Source organism: Cajanus cajan, chromosome 6 (assembly GCF_000230855.2).
Source record: "Cajanus cajan strain Asha chromosome 6, NIPB_CcT2T_4, whole genome shotgun sequence".
Lineage (NCBI taxonomy): Eukaryota > Viridiplantae > Streptophyta > Magnoliopsida > Fabales > Fabaceae > Cajanus > Cajanus cajan.
Window position 1 is genome coordinate 44,027,927 of NC_138522.1, and position 15,439 is coordinate 44,043,365.

A 15,439-nucleotide genomic window follows, 5' to 3' on the forward strand; every position below is an offset into this window, starting at 1 on the left:
GAAGATGTATTAATTAAGTACAAAGACATTAAGAAGATGAGATTTTAATGATTTTAAGAACCGATCGATTATGCTTGTGACAAATTAATATTACAAAAAATTGTCAATACTATATTTTTCGAGTAAAATTATCACTCATAATTAAAGGATACAGCTATTTTGCATGTAAAAAAATTAAAGAAAAAAAAAATCTTATACATGTAAAGAAAGGGTTAAAGACTTAAAGTTACGAAAAGTTACTGATATTCAAAATCAGATTTAACTTGCAAAAATTCTTAAGTTACATTTAAATTAAAAAGAGTTTTTTTTTTTTTTTTTTACATTTAAAGAGCGAGTATAAATTTAAGAATGTGAAGTGTATATTTTTAATTTAAAGCATATGCGTAGTTGTTAATATTTGCATTATTCCATAAAATATTAAGCATAAATGGCTATCCTAAAATGATTGTGTCAATAATCTATGGCTGACGATTGAAAGATAAAGCACAATTGGCCAATATACCCAGTGTGAGCATTTATATCTTCTTTACTTTTTTATTTCTTTCCATGAAATAATGTCTTGTGCATTTGCCAGTTTAGAAAAGAGGTGGGGTTTTCATGCATCTTATTATATAAATTAGTTGACAATCTCTCCTCTGCTATAAGGCTAGACCTTCCATTATAGGTAAATTTAATTCCTGCTGCTTGTAGATTAACTTGTCAATAGCACGTGTACCTTAGATTCTTCACAGTATGATCATAACGCGAAAATGACTTATATTTTTCCCATTGGCATTTTAGAATGTATAATTCCGTGCTATACATATAAAGTTATTACCATAGCCGACTTCTATGCTCGTAAAAGAAAATGACATTATTGATGAGGATGCTCTACCTATGGCTAGTCAGAAACCTTTCATCAAGAGACGATTAAGCATAAACTTTTTCCAAGAGTCGAAAATCCGTGACTTATAGACATGCCGAAGGAAGAGATCCAGGATCATATATAATCTGCTTGCAAATTATGTACCTATATATATATATATATGTATATAACATGCATGTTGTTAGGCTTATAAATAGTGCAACTACTGAAATAGATGCATGTAGGCCTGTGTTATATACATGTATGACACTTGATCTTCGACCTGCGCATGGTGTTCAATGAACAGTTACAAATAAGAACTATAATTACTGTTAACACTTACCAGTACTTCAATTTTCATATAATTAGTGGATCAAGATTATGATTTAAGATCGTAAGAGTAGATCCAAAAACTGAAAAAAGACTAGTGAATTACTTCTACATGAACAATTTTCACTTTAAGAAAAAGGGTAAGTAGTTGAAGAGTGCAAGCTATGATCGATGTTGCATATTTCCCACTATAAACTAAATGCATAAACCAAAAAATAACAATCCTTTGGAAGGTATAGCGAGGTTGTATTACAATAATACTGTCATCTACGTAAATATTATGTTATAGAATGTCCTATTCTTACCTGGTGACGAGAGGGTGATGATTCCATACTTTTAGCTTAATGGCTTTGAACTAGAAAATTAAGTATAAATTGATAGTCTGGTTTTTTATTGGCTATGAAATTACAAATTTAATTAAGTATTAAGCGAATTGGATAGGAGAGGTAGTGCAGAAAGAACAAAAGAAGAGTACCAACTCATTTGAATTCGTGAGCTATGCCAAATTTTGGAGGCATTGGGGAGTGGGACCCATCTAAGAAATTATTTTCAAGGGTTGAGAGAGAGAGGTGGAAAGGGTTTGTTTTCCATTCTGTTTACAACAATTTATATTGCATAGCTTTAAACATACAAAGAACCTGGCAGGTTTTATGATAGTAACTCCATTCTTTTTGTTTCCAGACAGATACGAGGGTCAAAGTTTTCCAAGAATACCAATTAAATATATAGTTTGTGTTTGATTGCAGAGATTTCGGTGAAAAAGACATTAATCGCTGTGAAATGAAAAAAGCAGATTCCATTTCTGTCTTAGGCCATAGGTTCTAATGAATACATCATCACACATACTACATTGCATATAATAATCCATACGCCACAACCCTCGTTGTACTCCCCTATAAATTCTTCACCCTCACTATACTACATATTCTCAAAACTAAAAAGGTGTTTCTTAAAGAATTATCATATTCACAACAACAGAGAGAGAGAGAGATGGAGCTCTATGACCATGATTTCTTGGAGGAACTAATGACTCTAAGAAGAGAAACATGGGACACCAATCCAAGCATAGAAGAAAACCAGTTGTTCTCCAATGCTTGGAGTTTTGACTCTTTTGATCAAAACTCTCTACCTTATCTCCCAAACTCTTCTTGTGGTCAACAAGTTTCTCAAAGCTACAACGACTACCCCTTCAATGAAATCTATGGCTCCTTACTTGATGAATCCTCGCCACAGATTATCGATTCATACTATAGCACCCTTGACACACCACTCAACACCCCTCCATTTCTTGGTCAAGAGGATTATCCATTGTCCATGATGGAAGAAGAGGACCCGTGTTTGCTTGGGGAAGAGCTCAAAAACTTGGAGCTGCAAAACACGTGCAAAGTGGAGCCAACACAATCCTCTGATATGCCACTTTTCAACATGGGAGGAACGGGTCTGGAAAGAAAGAAAGGATCAAAGAAGCTTCAGGGGCAACCCTCCAAGAATCTAATGGCAGAGAGGAGGAGAAGAAAGAGATTAAACGACAGGCTCTCAATGCTGAGAGCAATTGTCCCCAAGATTAGTAAGGTATGAAGTGAGTGAGAGTCATTTGTTCAATGAGTACTAAATACTAATACTATACTCACAGAACTAGTTTGCGTCAAGTTCAGATCTAATTTATATTCTGTTGAATGCTTATTTTTCATAGATGGATAGAACATCTATACTTGGAGACACTATTGATTACATGAAAGAGCTTCTGGAGAAGATCAACAATCTGCAACAAGAAGTGGACGTGGATTCAAACATGGCAGGCATTTTCAAAGATGGGAAACCAAATGAAATCCTAGTGAGAAATTCACCCAAGGTATGGTTTTTCCATATTACATACCAAGACCCTTTTGAAATAAATCTTTGATGAAATATCCCAGTTGTTATTGGTGCAATCCTGCATTGATTTTTTTATATATTTTTTTTTTGGACTTTGCAGTTTGAGGTTGAGAGGAGTGTGGACACGCGGGTGGAAATTTGCTGTGCAGGGAAGCAAGGCTTGTTACTATCTACAGTGAACACTCTGGAAGCATTAGGACTTGAGATTCAACAATGTGTTATTAGCTGTTTCAATGATTTCACAATGCAGGCTTCATGCTCAGAGGTACATTAATTAGTACCATGGTTTTTGTGCACTACCTAAAAAGCCTTATGATATAGTTGCATATTTTGTATTCATCCTATATGGTATTTTTTGGTTGAGGCACGGTGTAACCAACCGTATAATTGTGTTTGTTATGCGGCAGGAATTGGAGCAAAGGACAATGTTGAGTTCTGAAGATATAAAACAAGCGTTGTTTAGAAATGCAGGATATGGAGGAAGATGTTTGTGAGAATTAACAGAGGAAGAAGTGCTGCAAGCGAACTTAGGATAGTTTTTTATTATTCCTCAGAAGGATTATAACGTTGAATGGTTTTGTTGTCTCACATAAGAGGCCAATTTTTTTTATTTTTTTTTTATCGAATTGCCAGAGTATGCTGGACGCATTCGTGTGATTCTCAGAGAAAGTTACCGATTATAAATGTTCATTTGGATGTAATAATGTAATAATACAATTTATGGAAGAGAGCCTAGTAATTGTCCCTGAATGCATGTGAAGGCTCAAGCAAAAATGTTAAGACAAAATAATAAGAGTAAAGTTCGGGTTTTGTTTGTACTCTTTTCGGACACCACTTTTCAATATATCTCTTTGTGTAACTTCTATGTATAAAGACACTTTTCTTTTTAATGATGTGACATCGATAATTAAGTACTTTTGATCTTGTGCCAGTTTTGTAAACGTAAGAACGTGATCTCTAGTAATTTACTAATTTGTTCAGTTTTCACTGGGAACTAGGAAAGAGGATTAAAAATTACAAAAGAAGAATTTATTGAGAAAAAAAGAGACCACGATTGAGAATATTCCAAGCAGTAAAAAATATATGAGAGGTGTTAGGTACTCTCAAAGAGAGATTTTAATACATTTTTCTACGTAAACTCATAAAAAAAATTTAATTATAAAATAAATAATTTAAATTATACTTATAAAACAAAAAGTAAGATAAATTATAGAGATTAAAATTATAAAATTTTAATAATATTATAAAATATTTAAAAAAAATAAAATTAATAAATAGTAGAAATAAAAAATTATTAAAATTACAATATAGAAATTCAAATTTTTAAGACAAAAAGACAAAAAATATACTTCAAAATTATTAAAATTAAAATATAGAAATTCAAAAATTTTAAGTGAAAAGATAAAAATATACTTAAAAAATTATTAAAATTAAATTATTTAAATATATAATAATATTATTACAAATAAATTAGAATATATAAAATAAAAATAAAATGACTAAATAATTTAAAACTTAAAAGAATAAAATATCATAAATATTATTTAAATAAATTATTAAAAATATAAAATATAAAAAAACTGTACTGGTACCCTCTCAAATAAGATGGGTACCATAGAATTTCTCAAAATATATTAGCATTATCTCTAATTAAAGAGCTGTTTAATTCTTTTGAATGTGCTTAAAAAAGTCGTTCAAAAAAAAATCTTTTGTTACAGAAAAAATACTAAATATGTTAAGAATTTAGAAGTAAATGAATAACAATTTCCTTTTTACTTTTGATATATCATCAAGTAAATTTAATTTTACCTTTTAAATTCTTGAATGATACGTCGTCAAAACTCGTGAAAATAAGTGCGCAAGAAAGCATAGGATTTACATCTTTGTTTGATTTACAAAATAAGAGATGAAAGAAATGGAAAAGAGGGAAAAGGTGAGAAAAATTAAATAGTCATTTGATTGTAATGTTCCTATATTGTTTCCCATCATTTTTAAATATTGATTATTTAGAATAAGGAAAAATTGTATTTATGTTCATAATTATATTCTTTTTCTTTCAATTAAATATATAACTAAAGATTAAAAAAAAAATTCTCTGTAATTTGAATCAAACAAACCAATATATAAAATTATTCTCTCTCTTTTTTTTTTTTTTAATTTTCTCAAACTTTTTTTTTTACTTTCAACACATAGTGGCGTGTGGACAAAGTGACACGGAAAAGTTAACTTTTTTCCTCAATATTTCCTTTTTCAACAGCGATTCCTCCAAAGTTTACTAAACAAATGGATTTTATAACCAATATGAATCAACAATACCATATAAAGTATAAACCATCGTAAAAAGAACCAATTTAGCATGCCACTCTCGTTGATAAAAACAAGATCGTGCTTCCACTTCCCGATGGACTCACAATCTTTAACTATAAACAGTTCTACAAGTAGCAAAGTGGAGACAACAGATATTGCTTCTGAAAACATGCAATATCATTTAAAGCAAAAATAAGAGGTTGTAATATGAAATTGTGAATTTCTGGGATCGATTTGAACGGTGTCTAGAGAGGGTAAATTCAATCATTTTTGGTCGGCACTATAAGCCGAAACATGAATGCGATAGAAATTAGAAGGCAACGTGCACATGTCGATCAATCTAAATAAAATAAATCCAAAAGCTTCAGGCTTCAGGTATAAGATATTATTACTGCATGTTAGTACTAACTCCAAAGCTGTCATTTCAGTGATACTGCATATGTCATCGTACTTCTATCCTTGTTCACATTCTGTAACTGTAACAAACAAACGTGAAACAAAACCATTGAGGCATCCTAAATTCATACACCTTCCTTCCGCTTTCAAATATAGAAATATGAACGCTGTTCAGAGTCAGTAGATAATATATAAGGTTTTTTAAATATAATAATAGAGATTTCATTTTATGATTACGCGTGTAGAGAAGTTTTTTTTTTTTTAGAGAAATAAAAATTACTTATGTTTTATTTGGAAGAAAGGAAAAAAAAATGAGAATTGATTTAATAAAAAATAAGTAAAAAATAGAGTGGGATTTATAATTATTTAGTAGAATAAAATTAAGTAAAAATAAAGGAAAATTATATTTAATTTATATAGATAGATTTTTATGTTCAAATATATAATATATACAATTATTATTTTACTTCTCTTGTTATATTAAATAAGATAAAATAATTTTTATAAAATATATTAACATATATAATTAATTATGAAAGTATAATCAACTATACTACTTGACTCGTGCGTTCCATATTGTATTACTAGCAAACATATTCGAATATTAAATAGCATAGTGCACAAACATGAGAACATGTTAGAATATGAAGACAACATGGAACATTAACATCCACCAAATATAAGATTTTGAACATAAAATGTCACATATCCATTGGGATCTACTCGTCGTGATCCTCATTATGTGGAATTCACCTTAAACTTACTTACTACTAAAATTTATTTTATTAGATATAATTTTTTATACGAATTTTGTATAAAAATTTGTAAAAAATATAATTTGTATTAATTATTTTTATGAAACTTTATCTTTAGGTAATACTTTGTAAATAATATGTTTTAACAAATTTTAAAATTCACATTCTTGTAAAATTTCTTGTAAAAAAATTTATAGAAAAATTTCTTATAAAAAAAATCAAATAATTATTGTAGAAAGTTTCTTAAAAAATCACATTCTTTAGGTAATACTTCATAGATAATATGAAGTCTTAGAATGCGGGTTATAGGTCTAACTAAAACTTACAAAATCAAATTGTAAGGTTAGAGTTGTTCTTACTTATATACTCTTTAATTGTCTTATTTGTAATCAACGTGAGACTCTAAATTTTTCTTATATATTAATTAAACCATGTCTTTAGAAAAAAAATTAATTTATCATATTAAACAACAAAGTTCTATTATTATAAATTATATTAACTCTTAAAATATTCAATATTCACAAAAAAGTATTTAATTTTTATTAAATAATTTTATTTTTAAACTATCATTAAATTAAGACTCACTATCATTAATGTATATATTTAAAAAAAATTAAAAATATTTTTTTGTGTGAATATTTAATATTTTAAGAGTTAATATAATATTTTAAATTAAAACTCACTATCATTAATGTATATATTTAATAAAAAAATTAAATATTTTTTGTGAATATTTAATATTTTAAGAGTTAATATAATATTTTAAATTAAAACTCACTATCATTAATGTATATATTTAATATAAAAAATTAAATACTTTTTTGTGAATATTTAATATTTTAAATTAAAACTCACTATCGTTAATGTATATATTTAACTAAAATAAATGTTTCATTTACTAATATTTTAAATTAAAATTAATTTTAATAAAATATTTATAAATGATTTCGTAGAATAGTATTTTGTTAAGTAAATACTTTTAATTTTAAATTTTATAAATTATCATTAAATTAAAATTCACTATTATTAATTTATCATATTTATAAAATTTTATTTGATTTAATTAAATTTAAAATTAAAATTAGTTATAATGATATATTTATAAATAATTTAGTAAAATAATATTTTTAATTAAAAACTTTAATTTTTAAACTTATAAATTTAAACAATCTTTTTATCTTTCCTATGGATTAAAATTGGCAGAAAAATCCAAATGAAAAATTACCAACAAAATTTTCCTACTATTTATTATAATATTAATAAATATTACCTATAAATTTATTTTCGTAAGAAAATTTACCAAAAAATAAAAAAAAAAATTCTTATAATATATTTTACAAAATTTTATCATGAAAAAAATTCCTATATGAACAATAAAATTACAGTAAAATTTATAAAAATTTATTATAAATTATTTTCCATTAAAAAATTTGTAAAAAATTCTTGTAAATTATTTTTCTTGTAAATAAATTCACAAAAAAATGTATGAAATTATTATTGAAAAAATCCGTAAAACATTTTTTTAAGAAAAGTCGCAAAAAAATAACACACTTGTTTAGTAGTGAACTCAAACCTTAAATCATCTCCACCAAATGAGTTATTTTCTTAATTCTCAGCTATTCCTTCTCCAGAGATCCCTCTTAAATCAACCTGAAACACTGTTAGATAACTGTGTTTTTTTAAAAAAAAAATAGTTTCTAATTATCTGGAAAAAATTATTTTTAATTTGCAAAAGTAAAAATGTAATATAAAAATAACTAAACAAATATCTAGATTCCAGTGCATAATACCATTGTCATATGCTATTAATATCAAATCAAAGTCTTATCCAATAACCTTTTTCTGGTTATGATTTTTTCTGTCTAGAGAGCTAAAATTTGAGTTGCCATAGCCTTCTCTCTCGCTATATAATTGGGGGGAATCTTTCAGATATGACCAGTGTTTAAAAAACCGGACCGAACCGGCCGGTCGGACCGGTTGGACCGGGAACCGGTGGTCCAGCCGGTCCGAACCTTAAGTTGGATCGGTTATGCAGTCGACCCGTTTCAAACCGGATTGAACCGGTCAATTTTCCGGTTCAACCGGTGAACCGGTGGGTCAAACCGGTTCAACCACTTTTTTTTTTTTTTTTATAAATTTTTTTTAAGGGACCATAAACCACAAAAATAATAATGAAAATTGAATCTTTTAATGGAAGAACAAAGATTCTTATTAAATATAACAATGACTACTTGTTCTAATGTATTTGTTTATATAATATACAACTTAAATAACTTTTATAGTATATTATTAATTTTATTATATATTTAATAATATAATATATATGTAGATATTACATATATTATTTTGTGATATCAATTGCAAACATATTATATATGTACATCTTATTTATATTTTTAATTTGTATTAATATACAATTTAACATGTAATTTTTTATATATTTTTTACAAAATAAAAATAAAAATAATTTTAAATAAGATAGAAAAATTGAAATTTAAAATAAGATATGAATTTATTAAAATTTATAAGTATAAAATATATTTAATATGAATATTTTTTTAATAAAAATAAATAAAAACCGAGTCATGCGGTTCAACTAGTGACCCACCGGTTCAACCTTTGACCCACTGACCCAGTACCTTAACCGGTTCGATGACCGGTCCAGTTTTTAAAACTATGGATATGACCAATGACTTGGCGCGTCGATCGGTGTTTTCCAGAAAGCTCAAATGTGAAAACAGACGTTGTAACGGCCAAAAAGCGTACATCTTACCCTAGAATGGACGAAGGTTCAGAAAATCTTTCATTTTATTATTATTATCATTATTTTATTACTATTACCATCATCATTTTTCGAAAATATTAAAAAATTATCTTTCAAAAACATTTTAACTAAATATTAAAAGATGTTTTTTTATATTATTTTGATCAAGTATTAAAAAATTATTTTTAATTAATTTCAATATGAAAATTAATCATTTAAAAAATTAAGACCATAAATATTATTAAAGACAAAAGTTATTCATGGTCGAGATTTGTTGGTAATTATAACTTATTTTTTATAAATACTAGTTTGCACCATGTAATAAATTAAATACTAGTTTGCACCATGTAATAAATATTGTAATTTGTTAACACTTTATATATCTTAAGTATCAATAATGTTCATAATCAATGGGTTATTATACCAATCACTATTTCCCTTCCAGTAATTTATATTTATTTGTAATTTCTTTCTCCCTATTTGTTCTTCTCCAAACTTAAAATTTTCACTTCTTAATCTTCATTTCTTCTTTAAACTCAATCTTTTCACTTCTTAATATTAATTTTCTCTCCAAACTCTTTTTATTTTACATTTATGCCAAGTCTATATTTATCTAATTTATTTTAAGTTGAAAACCAATAGGTTACTAGTTCGAATAAAAAGAATTTACATTGTTCTAGAAGATTTTGATTCCTACTTAAAAATTATTTGAATTCATTGTCATAATCAAATTCCACCAAAACAAATTGGCATGCCTAGTAGGGCTCTTTTTGCCAAAATTTACAAAGAACTAGTCTTGAGAAAAGTGCATGAGACTAAAATGTGGCATAATGATGGCCACTAGTAACAATCTTGACTCTGAAAATATTTTCATGCTAGAAATTTCACAACTTTCTGTGTCTGAAAACTCGTGAACCATCTAATATCGAAGATAACTGTAACAGCCCAATTTTCATAGATTGTTTGAGGGCCCAAAAGTCCAATAGGAGTAATTTAGTAGCCTAGAACGAGTCGTTCCCAAATTGGAACGGGTCGTTCCAAACTACTAAAAAGAGGGTAATTTAGTAGCCCAAAACGGGTCGTTCCTATATTAGAACGAGCCGTTCTAAACTACTAAAACGAGAGTGATTTTGTAGTTCAGAACGGGTCGTTCCCAAACTAGAACGGGCAGTTCCAAAATACAAAAATTGTCTACAATTTTTAGATGGGAACGGGGCGTTCCCGAATTGAAACGGGGCATTCCAAATCACCAAAAATGCCTATAACCCTAATTGAGAACGGGCCATTCCAGATATGGCTGTTGTGGGTAAAGTGCAAACCTAGAACAGGTCATTCTGGTTTGAGAACAGGTCGTTCTGGATGTGAATTTTACACATGCTGTCAGAGTCCAGAATAGGTCGTTCCGGCGAAGCCTGATGCCTATAAATTGAGCTCTCTACCACTCCCAAAAGGCACACCTTTCATTTTCATATTTCTTTTCTTTTGCTCTCTCTTCTTTCCCTCTACTTTCTGCTTCAGACCGAGGGGAACCCAGCGAGGGAGACCAACCAGATCTTGTGTAGGTTCAGCTTCTACATATCAAGGTACGGGGGAAAAGGAATAATTTATGTGTAGAGTTACATGAGAAAATTGGGTAGAGGAAGGATCCCGTAGGATTAGGGGTAATTTTATAATTATTTCTGTTTGAGAAATTGATGATCCCATTAGACTGTATATGTATTGAGGATTATAAATATATATTTAATTTGTAAGAATGATGATCTGGGAGAGAGAACAAAATTGTAGAAAAAGTGCCTGTGAGTTAAGTTTTAGAATAATTGGGGGTTTTACCGTTTATGTTAAGATTGTATTAGATTGGTAATTCTATTGATTATTATATTAATTTATGAATGTTATTCTTATATTACTTGTTAAGAATTGATGATCTAGATGTGAATTGCTTGAGAGGTGTGTAAACCCTTATTTTGAGGGACTTATCTATTGTGTATATGATAGGAATTGTGTATCTGATATGAATTTGAGTTATGAAATGAGATGTGTGGAATGTGAATGAGATGTGGTTGTGGATCCTCATACTGATGACCAGGGGTGAGCACGGCCCTAGACTGTTAAAAGAGTAGTGTGACCTTGGCACAGTGTTATGTTAGGGGTGAGCACGACCCTAGGTTGAAGGGTAGCGTGACCTTGACATAGTAAGATTTGTGATGATTGTGATTATGATGTAATTGTGGTTCCTCGCACATATGACCAGGGATGAGACGAATCTTGAGTAAGTGATGCTACAAGGACGAGCGTACCCCTGGCATGGTGTGGGATGAGGGAGGCAATTAATATGTATCATTTATGTCTAGAGTGGCACGACCTTGAGGTGGCGTGATCATTGGCATAGTATTAATTGCAAGATTTGTGATAGACTGGTGTGATTGTGAAATCGTGATGTGAATATGATGCATGATTGATAGAATTATAATGTATGGATATGCTTGTAAAGACTTCAACAATTGATGAGATTATGTTGTGTTTTTCCTTGTGTGCTTTACATATAGATGTTATCTTTTCTCACCGTGAAATTGTGGATGTTTTAGGTGAGGAAGATCCGGCTATGAGTGACATCTAAAATGTCAACGGTTGAATTGTGGGTATGCTCTGATATTGTGACATCGGGGTAGAGGATTTATAAGACATGGATTTTTATATGGATTTGGAGTTGTACTTATTACTTTAAAAATAATTTGTAAACTCTTACATTTTATTTTCCAATGTTCCCTTTTCAATCATTTTGGATATTGTAGAACATTTGTGAAGGTTTTTATGTGAACCCTTTTACCAGTATTAAAAAATTTATTTCCTTAATTTAATTACATTATTACGCTTTATGTGTTGGGGTAGTAAGGGTGTCACAATAACAATGTTATTTCTATTCTGAATAAAAAATTTGAAAAATCCAAGAGTTGTTACCAATATTCAAAATGAAAACACTTCAAAATAATAGAGTTGAGAATATTTTGACAACTCAAATTCAAAATACCCTTCTAATATTAGCCTAAATCCCAAATTTGAGGGTGGTGCAACTCAACAAGGGCATGCAAATACAAATATTAATACATCTCCTTTGAGTAGATAACCCTGGGGAATGCTAAATTGGAGGCCATAAAATTTGAATCTTGAAGTGTCCTTCAATCAACTGCAACCAAATTTGACATCCATGATTGCAATTTTGACTCATAGTAGGCTAAATGTGAATTTGAATTATCGAGATCAAAATTATCGATATATTCCTTCTCAAATGTAAACAATTGGGGTTCAAACAAATGAAAGCATGATGAGAGATAATGATATTCTCTTGACAAGGATTATGAATTATGGGGAAAAAAAAGTCAAATACTAGAAGGCAGCACTGTAAGAAAAATTATCATATAGCGTTATATACCATATAGTGACATAATACTTTTCACTAAAAATTACTTTTACTTACACAATAGATATAATATATGTTGGTATATTATTAAAAAGTGTGAGTATAGACTACAATGATATACAAAATATGTTGTTAAATTTTATCCAAAATTAATACTAAAATTGTACATAGCTATATGTCAAATAAATATATACTTATATATATTGTACTTATGGTGACACTATTTTATGTTGCTACATGTAACATTTCTTATAGTGAGGGTTTAATAGTATCTATCAAAAACTCGTACTTTTTCAAATAGTAAAGTAGTAACACTAATAAATAAATAAAAATAAAAATAAAAGTGTTGGAGAAGAGGCAAATAAAACGCATCATATTTTTATATTGGTTCGTCTCAACCATCAAAACTACGCCCAATTTTCAATTCAACCAAATTGAGTTTCACTATCTTAGATAAGATACAAATATTCTTTCAACAAGCAACTTCTAACTCAAACCTAAGTGTTCTTTAAATTGTCTCTTCAAGTAATTTATCCAAGTATTCTTTTAACACAAAACCTCTCCAAACTTCAACATCGAGTATTCTTTTACAGTCAAGTCTCTTCAAACTCAAACAACAAGTATTTTTTTACTGATAAGCCTCTTCAGGCCTAAACAACAAGTATTCTTTCATTGACAAGTCTCTTCAGGCTTAATAACAAATATTTTTTTATTGACAAGCCTCTCCAAACTCTAATTCAATAACTTAAAGTTACTTAGGTTTACAAGTTATTTTGTCTTCTTATCAAAATGTAATAAAATTGTTTAAGAACATAGAGCTTTACAAAATGAGAAAGTTGTTCTAAAAACATTTCTTTACAAGTTCATCAAGAAGTAGTTGTCAAGAAATCCTTTTCTTTCTAATTGTAAAGCTTCTTATATAGTAGCTCAAATAAAGATGATCGTCGTAAAACCTTAAGAATTTCTCACAAGCTTGCTTCGTTTGTCTTTGTTTCAAGTTCCTTAAGGTGAGAAGTGTTTGTTGATGCATTTAATACTTGTATTAATTGCGTTTCACCAAATTGTCACTTTTTATTTGATTAAGAAAGTTACTTATCAACTTTAGGATACCAAATGGGCTACCTATGGTGTGTGTCAACAAGGAACAGGTTTTATATCAATTTTTGTTGACTTTCTTCATGATTTTAGGGATGTATTTGTCCTTATTTCTGATGCAAAGCATGACTTTATTCACTTTAATAGATTTGTGAGTTTTAATGAGTTTTTTTTAGTTTGATTTGTTAAGGAATCAGTTTAGATATACAAATGAGTAGTCGTTATTCATTGTAAATGTTATGCATTTAAGACATTATGAAGTCAGACTGTATATAGACTTTACAAAAGTAAATGTTTTGCTATTTTTTATTGATATTTTCATTTTTGCTTTTGAATTTCATTTTTGTAAAATTGCTCGTGTTTCTATTTTTATTTTTTAAAGGTATTTTTGTCATAGTTGCATAAATTATAGTCCACTATTTTATTTTTAAAAATTAAATTTATATTTTTTAATTAAATAAAATTTATAGAAATACAAAGTATTTCAGCTTCGTTAATAATAATAATAATAATAATAATAATAATAAATTATAACATATAATAAAGAGATTTACACATTTTCTAAATGATTTTATCTTTAAATAACAAAAAATAAAATTAAAAATTAATTATTAATCATTCTTATAAAGATAAGATTCAAACTCAAAACTTTTAAATTTAAAAATAAAATGTAACACTAATTTATTTATCAAATATTAATAATTTTAAATATTTTTATTAAATAAAATATAAAGATATAAAATATTTTAATCTCACTTGTAATAATAATAATATAGAAAGAAGAAGCACGGCGCCCATACCATACAAAAATGTACAGAACAAAGATTTTGACACGATAATGTACTAATGGTCCAATAAATACTGGCTTAGGAAGTAATGACAATTCAATGAAAATAAAATATTGCATGTCTTCCTATAATTAGGTATAACTAAATGGGATATTTTACAATATACATAGCTTAGACACAGAATGTGTTCATGAATTGCTTTTTTGAAAAATTTAAATCGTATCGAATCGAACTGTTTTATAAAAGTGGATCGTTAACTGATTTATTTTTTATAAAGTGGGTTGGTTTGGTTTTTTTAAAATATGGATCGGCTTTTTAAAAATTGGATTGGTTTGGTGCGGTGCAGTTATCCACTTTTTACTCATATATGAATCGGTTTTTTAAAAAACGAAATTGAACCGAATCGATCCACTTTGAAAAAATGGATCAGATAATTGAACCGGTTTTATAAAGTGATTTGGTTCAGATTTTTTTTTTAAATGGATCGAATTTTTTAATACGGATCGGTTCGATTATGGATCGGTTCTGATCAATTTGTTTTGCACACCCTTAACTATACACGCAACAAATTTTTAAAACTTTACGTAATTTATTTTATATGAAAAATCTCATGTTTACCTTTTATTTTAAATATTATTTAAACTTTATGAATTTTAATTTATATTTAATTTTAAAATCTTTTGACCTACTATATGAATTAATAGACGTGAAAAATATAGATCTTAATTCAAATAATTTATTAATTTTAAAATCTTTTGACGGACTATATGAATTAATAAACGTGAAAAATATATATCTTGACTCAAATAATTTATTTTCACATCTTTCTCTAAATTTTGAAATGATTATCTCTTCATATGGTTCCTA

At 28.0% G+C, this 15,439-nt stretch overlaps 1 protein-coding gene across 1 annotated transcript; it reads left to right on the top strand.

Moving 5' to 3' along the window:
* The first annotated feature begins 2,048 nt into the window (after positions 1–2,048).
* LOC145959083 (transcription factor bHLH93) lies at positions 2,049–3,867 on the top strand. The gene is made up of 4 exons (XM_083077152.1): positions 2,049–2,746; positions 2,868–3,026; positions 3,150–3,314; positions 3,457–3,867. The coding sequence occupies exons 1-4, from the start codon at positions 2,165–2,167 to the stop codon at positions 3,541–3,543; spliced, it is 993 nt and encodes a 330-aa protein (XP_082933278.1). The 5' UTR covers positions 2,049–2,164; the 3' UTR covers positions 3,544–3,867.
* The last annotated feature ends 11,572 nt before the right edge of the window (positions 3,868–15,439 follow it).

Excerpts from the sequence above, each read along its gene's own strand:
- LOC145959083 (XM_083077152.1), top strand. The coding sequence starts at position 2,165 with ATGGAGCTCTATGACCATGATTTCTTGGAGGAACTAATGACTCTAAGA. Across the intron at positions 3,027-3,149 it reads TAGTGAGAAATTCACCCAAG|TTTGAGGTTGAGAGGAGTGT; the intron begins GTATGGTTTTTC and ends TGGACTTTGCAG. Across the intron at positions 3,315-3,456 it reads TGCAGGCTTCATGCTCAGAG|GAATTGGAGCAAAGGACAAT; the intron begins GTACATTAATTA and ends GTTATGCGGCAG.